Genomic DNA, 17,065 nt, shown 5'->3' with positions numbered 1-17,065 from the left:
TAGGCTAGATGGAGCCGATTACCTCCAGTGAATGGTAAAGGTCTAATATAAAGTGAATGGTTACGGTCTAATATAAAGTGAATGGTAAAGGTCTAATATAAAGTGAATGGTAAAGGTCTAATATAAAGTGAATGGTAAAGGTCTAATATAAAGTGAATGGTAAAGGTCTAATATAAAGTGAATGGTTACGGTCTAATATAAAGTGAATGGTAAAGGTCTAATATAAAGTGAATGGTAAAGGTCTAATATAAAGGTAAAGTGACAGTGTCTGTCTGTCTGATGGTTAGTGTTGCTGTTGTTGATGTAGACGTGTCTCTATCAGCTGATCCTGGCTCAGTTTCATACTCTCTGATCCTGTCTGGTATTTCTGTAATTTGTCCCGCTGATGGATATCTAAGCGATGAGACTTATTACTCTGCTGGCAGACGCTCCGGCTCGCCGCCGTACAGCACTGGCGCTCGCAGTCTCACCTTCATAAAGATCAGTTTCCACCAGAGGAATTCATGAAACTGATTCAGCATTCCTCCGGTTAATGAGAAGAAGAGGACGCGTCTTTGTCTGCAGCGACTCATCGCTCTGTGAAAAAGAAGCAGCTTTAATGTTTAACTAGTCAGTCAGATCTTCATCACTTCATCATCATCTCATGAACGGTTCCATATGATACCGTACCAAAATGTGTGCACACCAACATGTAAGATATCCTACGAAACTAGGAGACCACTGGCTGGTTCCATGACGGCAAGCACCAGTTGCTGGCTGTTTACGCCACTACAGAGCACAGCAATGCTGACTACGGTGCTCTGCATGGAGCTCTACATGGTGCTCTACATGGAGCTCTACATGGAGCTCTACATGGAGCTCTGCATGGTGCTCTACATGGAGCTCTACATGGAGCTCTACATGGTGCTCTGCATGGAGCTCTGCATGGTGCTCTACATGGTGCTCAACATGGAGCTCTGCATGGCGTGTATCAGCGGTAGTTGGTGGTTGAGTTACCTGAGAATAGGTGACTGTGAGCCAAGTACAGAGCATCATGTTTCAGCTGTTTCCTTCAAAAGTCTCACCATCTGTTAGTAATCAACCAGTTACAGTAAAGTTTAACCCTGTCTATCTGTCTGTCTGTCTGTCTGTGTCTCTGTCTGTCTGTCTGTCTGTCAGTGTCTCTGTCTGTCTGCCTGTCTCTCTGTCTGCTTGTCTGTCTGTCTCTCTGTCTGTCTCTCTCTCTGTCTGCCTGTCTGTCTGTCTCTCTGTCTGTCTGTATAAAGACATGTATATATTATATTATATAGAGATAGTTTCAGGTATAAAGAAGTGTATTCCCTCCTGGGGGACACCCTCGGACAGACAGAGGACAGAGGAATGGATGCATGAAAGGATGGAGGACTGATTAATGGATGGAAGCATGAAAGGATGGAGGACTGATTAATGGATGGAAGCTCTATAAACATGTAAATCTGACCTTACAGAGTTTCAAAGCCGCAGCGTGAGCTGAATGAAGCAACGCTGCTTTAAAAAGCTTCTTCAGCCGTTCAGCCGCCTCTCCGTTTACACAGAAACTTCCAGACAGACGAGGCTTTGATTCCCAAATACCACTGCCATTATCAGTGTGTGTGTGTGTGTGTGTGTGTGTGTGTGTGAGGGGATCTCCGGGGACAGAAGCCATTCTACTTGCTTTTCCATTACAACAGAGCACACACACACACACACACACACACACACACACACACACACACACACACACACACACACATTCAGCAGAGTCCATTAATTCCTGTTAATGGACTCCTAGAAAGGCATTAACCTGCTTATATCCTGGTCACTTGCCAAATAATATTTTTAAGACCTTTAATATATATTTTATTTCGTATTAGAATTAAAATCTTGAAGTTTTTCATACAATAACCATTCATAGTGCTGTTTGTTTACGGTGGAAAGTTTAGAGACATTATTCAACTAAAACTATAAAATAAAAGGGTGTTTAGCTATAGACTGAAAAAAACTATTTAATCCACTGTGCGTCTAAATTCACTAACCTTAAGGCTTCCGCCAGCAGCTACTGGAAGATTTTAAGGTGTTACGTATTCTTGCATGTTCCTCGATGAATCAATAGACACACCTTAACATGACAAGTTTGGCCTTTCCTTTTGTTAATATCGTCTCTCTACATGACACATCTTCAAGAACTTTAAAAAGTTATGAGTTTCAGCCGGGATATGTAGCTTTGAATATTCTATTTCCTCACTTTCCAAACTCTGTTTCCCTGGTTAAACATGAGGGTTTGACTAATACCTGGAACAATCATTCCCATCCTATAATAAGGATCTTATGCAATGCAAACATTGTTCACTGCTCCAGTAAATAGGACGGGCCTTAGATACGACTTGCCACCCTTAGCAATGGGAGATAGCTACAAGTCAGAAAGCTAATGCTATGCTACCAAGATTCAAAGTCAATATAATGTGACAGTATGTTAAATAACAAGACAAGCTAGCTATCCAGCCATGTCATTGTCTCCAACAATTATCTGTGATGTGTAACGTTACTCTCGGCCGCAGCCGGAAGTAGAGACCTGAACAGAGTCATTACGTGTTGTAATGTGTGTAAGATGTTGTTTTTAGTTGCCTTTTAGCGAAGGGCTTTTATTGTGAAAGGTAAGAAGGGAAGTGATGAAGCTGCCGTTGACTATGTGTGAGTCAATAAAGATTTAATCATCTTGTTTTAAGACCAATTCAGACCAAAGATTGCTACAAGACGAAACCTTTTTAGAATGTTGCAGGGAAAAGTTGCAGTGGTCTGAACTAGTCTGTCTCAGCTCGACACAAACCAGCTGATGCTTTCGCTGTGTCTCAACTGTTCAAGTTGCAGAGGCTGGTTTTAGAACGTAAGAGACGTCTCCTGTTTCAACAGCCAATAGAGAAGTCAGCTGGTGGAGTCTCCAGAGGCTGGTTTTACAACGTAAGAGATGTCTCCTGTTTCAACAGCCAATAGAGAAGTCAGCTTGTAAAGTCAGCTACAAACTATAGGAATAAAATGAGCCAAAATCCATTTTATTTTAATTTTACAAACAGCTGATTGAAATGGCAGAGTTTTAGACGGAGCCTCAATGACCGCCCGAAAGCACGGTAACGTTATATGGTCAAGCGAGACTGTAGAGAGGGAGCACTCAGCAGCGCTAGAACAAAGCAATGAATCAGAGAAATAAAACGTGTTTTCGCCGTTTCATAACTAAAAATGCAACTATAGCAAGCATCTCATTATCACTAATGTTATCCACATTCATATTTAGACGAAACAAATGATAAATTTATCTGCACAAAGCCTGCAAGTCAGAAGTTATGCTGCGTTCCAGGCAACCTATAACCAGGGTTCAAAATTAACTTGTAGTAGCTAGTGAATGTTCAAATTTTACGAGCCACTCAATACATTACCATTGTTTTTTAGGCTAGTGAGTGAAGCAAATCTACCAGCCAGTTTCATATTTTACCAGCATTTGGCTAGTATATGGTGCTAATTTTGAACTCTGCCTATAACCCGTGTTTTCACAACCTTCTCCCTGTGAAAGTGCCTGGGAACGGCAGTCAAACGCCTAACTTAGTACCTGTGAACTTGTACCAGACCGTTGCACTCCCAGTTACACACACACACACACACACACATATAAACAACAATGGCGACCCCTGTTGATGCTGTACAGACGGCGGTGATTAACGGAGAGAAATAGAAATAAATAGACATAAATACGATTGTGTACTAATACAGGTTATGTTTATTAAATGAAGCCCAAAATTTTTCACCGACTAGAAATTGTTAGTATCAGCTAGCGCTAGCTAACGTTAAAGTTAGGTAGCCGATAGCTAGAAGGGTTTCTCGTGACTTTGCCTGGAACGCTACCAAGTTGTGAGTCGTGACTTGAAGTTGTAACTTACGGGTTAAAAATTGTGTCTGGAACGCAGCATTAGAACAGAAGTACAAAGCGTCGTTGTTATGGCGATGATACATCAGCAGAACTGGCAGGTTTTACAACGCTGCAGACCTGTTTGTTGCAAGAAGTTTCAAGTTTCAACACGTCTTGTCGCAAATCTTTGGTCTGAACTGGGCTTCCTGGGAATAATCCCCATTTTTCCTAAATGTATCGGTAATCTGATTACGTCTGGTTTTATGTATATTTACATACTCTTAATACAATACTATTACATCATGACTGGGAAAATCTTGCTCTCCGTAACCATAGCAACCCTTAACAGTCAGGTGAAACTGATCTCACCACTTATTTACTAATCCCGGCATTTGGGGGATTTCAGGACAATATAAGAAAGGTTATGATTTCAATACTACCTGATGATCGTAACTCGTAACTTTACTCTTCACAAGAAAGAGAATTAATTCTCCCCAAAATAGAAAATATTATATATATATATATATATATAAATAATTTTGTGAAGAAGTTTATTTCATGGTGAGCCATCTGCTTGTCCTCTACATAGATACAAAACAGGCTTAGTGTTTTATATCTATGGCCCTCTAATTGTGTCCTGATATATAATATAATATAATATAATATAATATAACAATCAGTCCGACAGCTTGTCTCCTTGTGTCCACCAGCTCGATTAAAACGCTGTGTTTTCATCCACAGGGTCATCTGAGTGACCAATAACTAAAACTCTCCTTCATCAGACTTCTGTCTCCTAAATATCAAATTAAATTTCAAGTCAAAGACAGTGATAAAACCCTTTTCCAGGACGTTATGACAAAGTGAGAATTTGTGTGTGTCTGTCTGTCTGTGTGTCTGTCTGACTGTCTGTGTGTCTGTCTCTCTATCTGTCTGTCTGGTTCTGCTCTGATTGTTCTTCTATCAGAGCAATCGTCTGAGGGCTCCGGTGTAATGCTGTAACTCGACCAGCTGCTAATGTTCGGACTCTCTGTCTGTTTTACGGGGATTCCCTGAACCGAGAGGACGTCAGGAAACTCCCCAAAGGACACAAAACAAGTCACAACCTTTCTTAAAAGTCAGGAGAAGTGCTTCATTGTTTATTATTTTCTTCAAAGCTGTTGAATCCATTTAGAAAGGTCTCTTACTGTTGATTTTTTTCTGATAAAGTTGTTGTGGGGAAGATTTTTTTCTTAGGAAAGTTTCACTGAACAGAAAAAAATGCAGCTCCGAAGTCACAGCCTACGCTCCCAGGACTATTTCTTTTACGTCCCATAGGTTCGTACACAGCTACGTCCCATAGGTTCTTACAGAGCTACGTCCCATTGTTCTTACAGAGCTACGTCCCATAGGTTCCTACACAGCTACGTCCCATAGGTTCCTACACAGCTACGTCCCATCTGTTCGTACACAGCTACGTCCCATAGGTTCCTACACAGCTATGTCCCATCTGTTTATACACAGCTACATCCCGTCTGTTTGTACACAGCTACGTCCCATCTGTTCGTACACAGCTACGTCCCATAGGTTCCTACACAGCTATGTCCCATCTCTTTATACACGGCTACGTCCCATCTGTTTGTACACAGCTACGTCCCATCTGTTCGTACACAGCTACGTCCCATAGGTTTCTACACAGCTACGTCCCATTGTTCTTACAGAGCTATGTCCCATTGTTCCTACACAGCTACGTCCCATAGGTTCCTACACAGCTACGTCCCATTGTTCCTACACAGCTACGTCCCATAGGTTCCTACACAGCTACGTCCCATAGGTTCTTACACAGCTACATCCCATCTGTTCTTACACAGCTACGTCCCATAGGTTCTTACACAGCTACATCCCATCTGTTCTTACACAGCTACGTCCCATAGGTTCCTACACAGCTACGTCCCATAGGTTCCTACACAGCTACGTCCCATTGTTCTTACACAGCTACGTCCCATAGGTTCCTACACAGCTACGTCCCATTGTTCTTACACAGCTACGTCCCATAGGTTCCTACACAGCTACGTCCCATTGTTCCTACACAGCTACGTCCCATAGGTTCCTACACAGCTACGTCCCATAGGTTCTTACACAGCTACATCCCATCTGTTCTTACACAGCTACGTCCCATAGGTTCCTACACAGCTACGTCCCATTGTTCTTACACAGCTACGTCCCATAGGTTCCTACACAGCTACGTCCCATAGGTTCCTACACAGCTACGTCCCATTGTTCTTACACAGCTACGTCCCATAGGTTCCTACACAGCTACGTCCCATTGTTCTTACACAGCTACGTCCCATAGGTTCCTACACAGCTACGTCCCATTGTTCCTACACAGCTACGTCCCATAGGTTCCTACACAGCTACGTCCCATTGTTCTTACACAGCTACGTCCCATAGGTTCCTACACAGCTACGTCCCATTGTTCTTACACAGCTACGTCCCATAGGTTCCTACACAGCTACGTCCCATTGTTCCTACACAGCTACGTCCCATAGGTTCCTACACAGCTACGTCCCATAGGTTCTTACACAGCTACATCCCATCTGTTCTTACACAGCTACGTCCCATAGGTTCCTACACAGCTACGTCCCATTGTTCTTACACAGCTACGTCCCATAGGTTCCTACACAGCTACGTCCCATTGTTCTTACACAGCTACGTCCCTTTGTTCTTACACAGCTACGTCCCATTGTTCTTACACAGCTACGTCTCATAGGTTCTTACACAGCTACGTCCCATCTGTCCTTACACAGCTACGTCCCATTGTTCTTACACAGCTACGTCTCATAGGTTCTTACACAGCTACATCCAATCTGTCCTTACACAGCTACGTCCCATCTGTCCTTACACAGCTACGTCCCATTGTTCTTACACAGCTACGTCTCATAGGTTCTTACACAGCTACGTCCCATCTGTCCTTACACAGCTACGTCCCATCTGTCCTTACACAGCTACGTCCCATCTGTCCTTACACAGCTACGTCCCATCGGTTCTTACTCAGCTACGTCCCATAGGTTCCTACACAGCTACGTCCCTTTGTTCTTACACAGCTACGTCCCATTGTTCTTACACAGCTACGTCTCATAGGTTCTTACACAGCTACGTCCAATCTGTCCTTACAGAGCTACGTCCCATCAGTTCTTACACAGCTACGTCCCATATGTTCTTACACAGCTACGTCCCATAGGTTCCTACACAGCTACGTCCCATAGGTTCCTACACAACTACGTCCCATATGTTCTTACACAGCTACGTCCCATAGGTTCCTACACAGCTACGTCCCATAGGTTCCTACACAGCTACGTCCCTTTGTTCTTACACAACTACGTCCCATAGGTTCCTACACAGCTACGTCCCATTGTTCTTACAGAGCTTCGTCCCATAGGCAAGGCAAGGCAGCTTTATTTGTATAGCACATTTCAGCAACAGGGCAATTCAAAGTGCTTTACATGAAAACAGATTAAAAAAAATTTAAAACAGATAAAATACAAGAATAAAAGTTACAGTGCAGTATCCATTTTTACCAATAAGACAAACATCTCAAGCAGTCCGGTCCATATTTTTCCAACCATCTCGCCCACAATGGGCCCCGATACCTCGCACGGCTTTGAGCTTTCATTACTCATAATAACACAGGTTCCTACACAGCTACGTCCCATAGGTTCCTACACAGCTACGTCCCTTTGTTCTTACACAACTACGTCCCATCGGTTCCTACACAGCTACGTCCCATAGGTTCCTACACAGCTACGTCCCATAGGTTCCTACACAGCTACGTCCCATAGGTTCCTACACAGCTACGTCCCTTTGTTCTTACACAACTACGTCCCATCGGTTCCTACACAGCTACGTCCCATAGGTTCCTACACAGCTACGTCCCATCAGTTCTTACACAGCTACGTCCCATAGGTTCCTACACAGCTACGTCCCATTGTTCTTACAGAGCTACGTCCCATCAGTTCTTACACAGCTACGTCCCATAGGTTTTTACATAGCTACGTCCCATAGGTTCCTACACAGCTACGTCCTATAGGTTCCTACACAGCTACGTCCCATTGTTCTTACAGAGCTTCGTCCCATAGGTTCCTACACAGCTACGTCCTATAGGTTCCTACACAGCTACGTCCCATTGTTCTTACAGAGCTTCGTCCCATAGGTTCCTACACAGCTACGTCCTATAGGTTCCTACACAGCTACGTCCTATAGGTTCCTACACAGCTACGTCCTATAGGTTCCTACACAGCTACGTCCCATATGTTCTTACACAGCTACGTCCCATCGGTTCCTACACAGCTATGTCCCATATGTTCTTACACAGCTACGTCCCATCGGTTCTTATACAGAAAAGGTTTTCTCTTGTTCTTCCCCCTGAACCTGGACTACACTGCAGCAGGAACCAAACCTGTCCAGGTCCCACTAGGGGACTTTCAACTCATTTTAAGGGCACTGGATAAAGAAAACTTCTTTGGAATTTTGTTCTTGTTTTTAGTATTTTGGTGTTTTAAGTCTACTTGGCCCTTTTTTTTTTTAAATGTTGTATGTACTATTGTAATCCGTTTGTCTGTCTGTAATTGTCCCAAACAGGTCTTTCTTGAGAATGAGACCTTGTGTCTCAATGAGATTACCTCTATAATTAAAAGTTAAATAAAATACATAATACTTAGACCTTTCTTACATGATGTGAACAAAGCAGAAACACATTCCTACACATATCAGATAAAAATTAACTTTGAGGAAACAAGAATCTATTTGAAAAGCCATCGTTTGAAATGAAGCTCTGCAGGACTACAGATGACGTTAACAAAACATAAAAGACACCCTAACTACACGTTAACCTTGCCAACCTTTAACTAAAGTTAAGTCTTGTTTGATACAGAAAGACGAACCTGTGTGGGAGTCTTCTTCACCTCCTCCCACCTAACTTTAACACAGAAACCTGAAACTCTCTCTCTCTCTTACACACACACACACACACACACACACACACACACACACACTCATGACATTTCGGCAGATATATAAACAGCGGTGCCAGGCGCTCAGAGCCAGAAGTTTCCTGCAGAGTTGCACCTTTCGAACGGATCCAGGGCCCAATCAGAACGCATCATGCTCACCAGGTATGTCCATATTCTCATCTCTCTCTGTGTTTTAGTCCGTTTACTGTGTGAAAAATTGACAATGTTAAAAACTGCAGTCTGCAGAAATCTAACGTCCCACAATGCAACGCTCCTCAGACACGGAGGAGAAAATCGACCTGACAGAATCAGAAGCTGAGAGTTTTTATATTTAGACTTTAGTATGTTGAGTCGTCCGTTTGATTCAGAGTTTAGTTCAGAGGTCAACAGACTTCTTTGAAAACGTTTATTAAATAAATCTGAAGTGGTATTTCAAATGTAAATGTACGCATAATTGGACATCCACAGTTCTGTTATATGGAATTTATATTCTTAAAAACATTATAATCCCGACCTTACTCCAAAAGAAAAGTAATTATTAACCCTAACACTGATGAATAATAAATAGTATGTATAAAAAATGTAGGGTGTAGGGTTAAATATAACTAAGGCGCTGAGTGCTAAAAGGACACAAAGGCTCTCCGACTAATGTTGTGTTTGTGTTGCAGGAACGTTGTTCTTCTGTTCTCGCTGTTCGTCCTGCTGGTGACGGGAGACCTCGACTCCAACGGTGAGATTTAATCTGACTCATATCTGCTCTGAGTGACGATCAGACGTAATAATAATAATAATCTTAATTTTTTCCTACAAAACAATTTGTCTCAAGTGTTTTAGGATCAAATTCAGGGGAAAGTTTGGTTCCTTTTATCAAAAAAGATGCTGTTTTTCTTTTGGTGCGAGGAAAAAACTAATTCAAGCCACGTTGTTATCAATAATCTCTGAAAATGTCAGATTCTGTTACGTTGTGTCTCTGGGTTATTCCCCACGCTGCCAGGGTTTCCCCACCATATAAATATATATATATACATATAATAATGACCCAGAAACAGAACATAACAGGGATTTGGTTAGACTAACCCTAGCCTAACCCTAACCCCACGCTGCCAGGGTTTCTCCACCATAATAAGGCTCATGTGCAGCACCCAAGCTGAATAAATGTAACTAAATGACTTTCCTCAGATCAAATGATTGTAGTCGGTCCCCAGTGGACTTCTTCAGAACATTTAGTCTTTAAGCGTTTTGATTGTTATTTATAGATACTCTGCTCTAGCTTTCTAGACACAGATGTGATGATAATAATGATCCAAAATTATGTCAAATTGCATGTTTTTAATTTGTAAACGTAACATAAACCCAGAGAAGAACTGTCTGCATTATGATTCGTCTCTGATTCGGGTTTCTGCAGACATCTCTGCAGTTTGTCTGACACAGCTGGTTTGTATTATTTAAATAACTGTAGAATAAAACACTGGAACAGTTTTCTTTATAAGCCATATTACACAAGTTGCCTCCTTATTTATGTTCTCTACTGACTCCTAAAACAGTCCCACAGACAGATTTTGTTCCTCAAACCCAAGTTATAAAGTCATTTTATAGATTATTTATTAGCATGAAACATTATTAATGACTGACTGTCACTGAACTCTGATCAAGCTTGATGTAAATTCCTGTTTGTCTTCAGTCTGAAGTTCTTTTATGGTAAACTTAGTGCCGTTGTCTCGGCCAGGACAACAGAAAAACTCCTGGTTAAAGCTCCCTTGTGTAAGAATTTATCCCATCTATTGGTGAAATTGTATATGACAACCAACTGAATATTACTTTCTAGCTCCTCCTCCTACGGTGGCCGAACCCAAAATGATCTCTTAGCATCTCCATCGTTTACACGCAGCTGTTCTAGCCACTCCAATATTACCTTTGGCCTTGTTGCTTTGCCTGTTGCGTTGTCATTTTAATTCTGTTTTTCGCTTCCCTGGCGAGTAATCTCCCCTGGCATTGATCACGGTGCCACTGAGTGCAAGAGGGCGAAAGGCGGAGGTATGCCCCTCTTTGGTTAATGTATTATAAAGATGGAGGTATGCCCCTCTTTGGTTAATGTATTATGAAGATGGAGGTATGCCCCTCTTTGGTTAATGTATTATAAAGATGGAGGTATGCCCCTCTTTGGTTAATGTATTATGAAGATGGAGGTATGCCCCTCTTTGGTTAATGTATTATGAAGATGGAGGTATGTCCCTCTTTGGTTAATGTATTTTAAAGATGGAGGTATGTCCCTCTTTGGTTAATGTATTATGAAGATGGAGGTATGTCTCTCTTTGGTTAATGTATTATGAAGATGGAGGTATGTCTCTCTTTGGTTAATGTATTATGAAGATGGAGTTATGTCCCTCTTTGGTTAATGTATTTTAAAGATGGAGGTATGTCCCTCTTTGATTAATCTATTTTAAAGATGGAGGTATGTCCCTCTTTGGTTAATATATTTTAAAGATGGAGGTATGTCCCTCTTTTATTAATGTATCATAAAGATGGAGGTATGTCCCTCTTTGATTAATGTATTTTAAAGATGGAGGTATGTCCCTCTTTGGCTAATGTTTTTTAAAGATGGAGGTATGTCCCTCTTTGGCTAATGTATTTTAAAGGTGGAGGTATGTCCCTCTTTGATTAATGTATTATAAAGATGGAGGTATGTCTTTCTTTGGTTAATGTATTTTAAAGATGGAGGTATGTCCCTCTTTGGTTAATGTATTTTAAAGATGGAGGTATGTCCCTCTTTGATTAATGTATTTTAAAGGTGGAGGTATGTCCCTCTTTTATTAATGTATTATAAAGATGGAGGTATGTCTTTCTTTGGTTAATGTATTTTAAAGATGGAGGTATGTCCCTCTTTTATTAATGTATTATAAAGATGGAGGTATGTCTCTCTTTGACTAATGTATCATAAAGATGGAGGTATGTCCCTCTTTGGCTAATGTTTTTTAAAGATGGAGGTATGTCCCTCTTTGGCTAATGTATTTTAAAGGTGGAGGTATGTCCCTCTTTGATTAATGTATTTTAAAGATGGAGGTATGTCCCTCTTTGGTTAATGTATTTTAAAGATGGAGGTATGTCCCTCTTTTATTAATGTATTATAAAGATGGAGGTATGTCTCTCTTTGACTAATGTATCATAAAGATGGAGGTATGTCTTTCTTTGGTTAATGTATTTTAAAGATGGAGGTATGTCCCTCTTTGGTTAATGTATTTTAAAGATGGAGGTATGTCCCTCTTTTATTAATGTATTATAAAGATGGAGGTATGTCTCTCTTTGACTAATGTATCATAAAGATGGAGGTATGTCCCTCTTTGATTAATGTATTTTAAAGATGGAGGTATGTCCCTCTTTGGCTAATGTTTTTTAAAGATGGAGGTATGTCCCTCTTTGGCTAATGTATTTTAAAGGTGGAGGTATGTCTCTCTTTGACTAATGTATCATAAAGATGGAGGTATGTCTTTCTTTGGTTAATGTATCATAAAGATGGAGGTATGTCCCTCTTTGATTAATGTATTTTAAAGATGGAGGTATGTCCCTCTTTGGCTAATGTTTTTTAAAGATGGAGGTATGTCCCTCTTTGGCTAATGTATTTTAAAGGTGGAGGTATGTCTCTCTTTGACTAATGTATCATAAAGATGGAGGTATGTCTTTCTTTGGTTAATGTATTTTAAAGATGGAGGTATGTCCCTCTTTGGTTAATGTATTTTAAAGATGGAGGTATGTCCCTCTTTTATTAATGTATTATAAAGATGGAGGTATGTCTCTCTTTGGCTAATGTTTTTTAAAGATGGAGGTATGTCCCTCTTTGGCTAATGTATTTTAAAGGTGGAGGTATGTCCCTCTTTGATTAATGTATTATAAAGATGGAGGTATGTCTCTCTTTGACTAATGTATTATAAAGATGGAGGTATGTCTTTCTTTGGTTAATGTATTTTAAAGATGGAGGTATGTCTCTCTTTGACTAATGTATTATAAAGATGGAGGTATGTCTTTCTTTGGTTAATGTATTTTAAAGATGGAGGTATGTCCCTCTTTGGCTAATGTTTTTTTAAAGATGGAGGTATGTCCCTCTTTGGCTAATGTATTTTAAAGGTGGAGGTATGTCCCTCTTTTATTAATGTATTATAAAGATGGAGGTATGTCTCTCTTTGACTAATGTATCATAAAGATGGAGGTATGTCTTTCTTTGGTTAATGTATTTTAAAGATGGAGGTATGTCCCTCTTTGGTTAATGTATTTTAAAGATGGAGGTATGTCCCTCTTTGATTAATGTATTATAAAGATGGAGGTATGTCTCTCTTTGACTAATGTATTATAAAGATGGAGGTATGTCCCTCTTTGATTAATGTATTTTAAAGATGGAGGTATGTCCCTCTTTGGCTAATGTTTTTTAAAGATGGAGGTATGTCCCTCTTTGGCTAATGTATTTTAAAGGTGGAGGTATGTCTCTCTTTGACTAATGTATCATAAAGATGGAGGTATGTCTTTCTTTGGTTAATGTATTTTAAAGATGGAGGTATGTCCCTCTTTGGTTAATGTATTTTAAAGATGGAGGTATGTCCCTCTTTTATTAATGTATTATAAAGATGGAGGTATGTCTCTCTTTGGCTAATGTTTTTTAAAGATGGAGGTATGTCCCTCTTTGGCTAATGTATTTTAAAGGTGGAGGTATGTCCCTCTTTGATTAATGTATTATAAAGATGGAGGTATGTCTCTCTTTGACTAATGTATTATAAAGATGGAGGTATGTCTTTCTTTGGTTAATGTATTTTAAAGATGGAGGTATGTCTCTCTTTGACTAATGTATTATAAAGATGGAGGTATGTCTTTCTTTGGTTAATGTATTTTAAAGATGGAGGTATGTCCCTCTTTGGTTAATGTATTTTAAAGATGGAGGTATGTCCCTCTTTTATTAATGTATTATAAAGATGGAGGTATGTCTCTCTTTGACTAATGTATCATAAAGATGGAGGTATGTCCCTCTTTGATTAATGTATTTTAAAGATGGAGGTATGTCCCTCTTTGGCTAATGTTTTTTAAAGATGGAGGTATGTCCCTCTTTGGCTAATGTATTTTAAAGATGGAGGTATGTCCCTCTTTGATTAATGTATTATAAAGATGGAGGTATGTCTCTCTTTGACTAATGTATTATAAAGATGGAGGTATGTCTTTCTTTGGTTAATGTATTTTAAAGATGGAGGTATGTCTCTCTTTGACTAATGTATTATAAAGATGGAGGTATGTCTCTCTTTGGTTAATGTATTTTAAAGATGGAGGTATGTCCCTCTTTGGCTAATGTATTATAAAGGTGGAGGTATGTCCCTCTTTGGCTAATGTATTTTAAAGATGGAGGTATGTCCCTCTTTGGTTAATGTATTTTAAAGATGGAGGTATGTCCCTCTTTGGTTAATGTATTATGAAGATGGAGGTATGTCCCTCTTTGGTTGATTTCATAATAAAGATGGAGGTTTGTCCCTTTTTGACTAATGTATCATAAAGATGGAGGTATGTCCCTCTTTGATTAATGTATTATAAAGATGGAGGTATGTCTTTCTTTAGTTAATGTATTTTAAAGATGGAGGTATGTCCCTCTTTGGCTAATATATTTTAAAGATGGAGGCGCTACGAGTCGCTCATATGTATTCTGAATGATTCTGAATGGCAGATTCTACACTAACTTACGAGAATACTTTGATTAGTTGGTGGAAGTAATTACACATGAATGAGCACATATTTGTGGAAGAACAAAGTTTTTTTTGCTAAGAATCAACTCAAAACATTACACAATGTCGGTTTAAATAAAGGTTAAATAAAATAAGGAAATCAGACTGGAAGTAAATCAGGGTTGACGGGTTATGAGATTATATAGAGATATATAATAATATATATAATATATAATATGGATAATAATTACAATAATGTTTTGTGTTTGCAGATGCTGGAATACAAGCCATGTCAACAGGTGATCACCTATCTGTCTCTCATCACAGATCTGTCTGTCCTTTACCTGTCTGTCTGTCTGTCTGTCTGTCTCTGTCTCACCTGTCTGTCAATCTCACCTGTCGGTCTATCTTTGTTCGCCAGATAAAGACTCCACGTCTGATGAAGCCCCCACAGGTGAGTCACAAACTTTAATAATCTTACAGATTAAAATGTAAATATTGATATAAAACAGCCCACATGAACACAACAGGCAGAAAAACAAAAACAAAGATGGAACCACTGCTGATGATGTCATAATATGCAATCAACTAAACATGAATTACATTTAAATTTATTTAATTTAATAGGTCTAACTTAATATATTCCTGTAATTTTGAACCCTTTGTGTCTCTGGATCAATTAACTAAAGGGTTTCTGTGACTTTGCGTCCAGACTAACTGGATGATGTAATAACGTTTAAACGCCACAAGATGGCGGCAGATATACCTGAAACTACATCTTCAGATGAGCAGAATAATTCCCCAGAGGAACTCTGTCACCAAAATTCAGATAGCAAAGTTATCTAATAGTTTTCGCATATGAAGGAAACCAGTCAGCGATACAAAAACACAAAGATGTATCAAGTATGTTGATTAAAATGTGTATCTTTTATAAGTGTAAATGTGTAAATTTCTTGTTTTCTGTCAGAGGAAACAGTTTCTTGAGACAGTTCAGAGACAGTTCAGAGACAGTTCAGAGACAGTTTAGAGACAGTTCAGAGACAGTTTAGAGACAGTTCAGAGACAGTTTAGAGACTTTTTAACATCTGAAGATATTCTGACTGATCCATGATGATGTTTTGTTGTTTCAGAGAGTATGAACGCAGTCTCTCCTGATCAGCCCGGTAAGACTTCTTTTGTTAGTTTATTTAATCTAGATCTTACCCTAACCTAAAGATATGAAAGTCTTCTGTTAGTTTAATTTAAGCTGAAACTCAACTCAGAAATATCAACCTTAAAGCAGCTTCACAGTTGTAACTTCTGTAAACTAAACTTCTGTTAGTTTTCTTTAATATTTGGTCCTTCAACTAGAAGAAGCTTTGACATAAACCTTTCTACAGCCTCTCCAGTTAAAAGAGAAGCAACTTATTGAAGGAATATTCTGACCAATAATCATGTTAATCTTATATATTTACTGTTGTTGCATTAAGAGTTGCGTGTTTGACTAAACATTGGGATTTAGAGGAATAAAGCCTCTCATTATTTAAGAATGTCTGAGTTAGCTTGACCTTTAATTAAATGTGATCAAACAGGAACAGTTAGATAAGTTTGCAGAAAACAGCTCTGCTTCAAGGTTAGCTTGTTTGAAGTATGGTGTAACTGTCAGCAATGATAAAAGTTTAGGATAGTGAGATAATTGGGTTCACATTCTGGGAGAGACTGGACGAACCTGAGACATGTACAGCATAGATCTTTTTCACGGCAGACATGTTGACATGTCATAGAAGGAACAGCACAGGTGTATTCAAAGCCATTAATGATGGCTGCATTCCCCTTAGGAGAGGTCCTGGTATTGTGCATGCTGACTCACTGAAATATCTTATTGGGACACTTGATGGAACTGAGCCATCATTAAGGTTATCAGTTTCAGCTGTGCTTTTCCTACTATGACAAGTCAAAATATCTGCTGTGAAAAAGGTCTATAGTATGATTCTAGGGAGAGTCTAGTCTTAAGATTGTGAACCTATATGCATACGCCGTGTAATTCTTGAAATACTGATTACTAAAGCTGTGAAGCTGATTTTCATCGTCTCAGTGAAGTTATTTACAGTTCTTCTGTTCTTACCATCAACGAATACGTTGGGGAAGAAAAAGACGTCTAGAGATAAGTAGAGTCATATTTTAAGAGCCTGAGGGCCCAGGAGGTTCAGAACTTGTCTTCGTCTTCACTATTTATTAATAATCTTTGTTTGAATTGATTCCAGATGAGTTCCAGTATTACGGAGGAGGACCTGCAGGTAGGAACACTCTTGAATTCTTCAACCCAACGATGTAGCAAACTAGACCCAGTTCCTGTTTTCCGAACAGGTTTTGATGCCCCTGAACGGTTATTTTACCTCTTTTGGGTAGGGGGTTCTTTCATATTTTTTGAGGCGACCAATCTACCTCTTCTAAACATTTAAACATATTCCCTGCACACCCCAAAATCTACACCTATATTGATGATGATGATGATG

At 39.5% G+C, this 17,065-nt stretch overlaps 1 protein-coding gene across 2 annotated transcripts in view; it reads left to right on the top strand.

The window, feature by feature from the left end:
* Nucleotides 1-8,971: 8,971 nt before the first annotated feature.
* The window catches only part of si:ch211-133n4.6 (uncharacterized protein LOC797776 homolog), a 12,397-nt gene continuing 4,303 nt past the window's right edge, over nt 8,972-17,065 (top strand). For both annotated transcript variants that reach the window (XM_035992994.1, XM_035992993.1), the window contains exons 1-6: nt 8,972-9,042; nt 9,549-9,610; nt 14,843-14,869; nt 14,992-15,024; nt 15,701-15,733; nt 16,814-16,846. In XM_035992994.1, the coding sequence (XP_035848887.1) occupies nt 9,032-9,042; nt 9,549-9,610; nt 14,843-14,869; nt 14,992-15,024; nt 15,701-15,733; nt 16,814-16,846 (199 nt within the window). In that variant the 5' untranslated portion in view covers nt 8,972-9,031. The remainder of the gene's footprint in view (nt 9,043-9,548; nt 9,611-14,842; nt 14,870-14,991; nt 15,025-15,700; nt 15,734-16,813; nt 16,847-17,065) is intronic.

Source organism: Sander lucioperca, chromosome 16, assembly GCF_008315115.2.
Source record: "Sander lucioperca isolate FBNREF2018 chromosome 16, SLUC_FBN_1.2, whole genome shotgun sequence".
Classification (NCBI taxonomy): Eukaryota; Metazoa; Chordata; class Actinopteri; order Perciformes; family Percidae; genus Sander; species Sander lucioperca.
The sequence above is the reverse complement of the archived record's forward strand: the minus strand, read 5'-3'. Positions and strand labels throughout refer to the sequence as shown.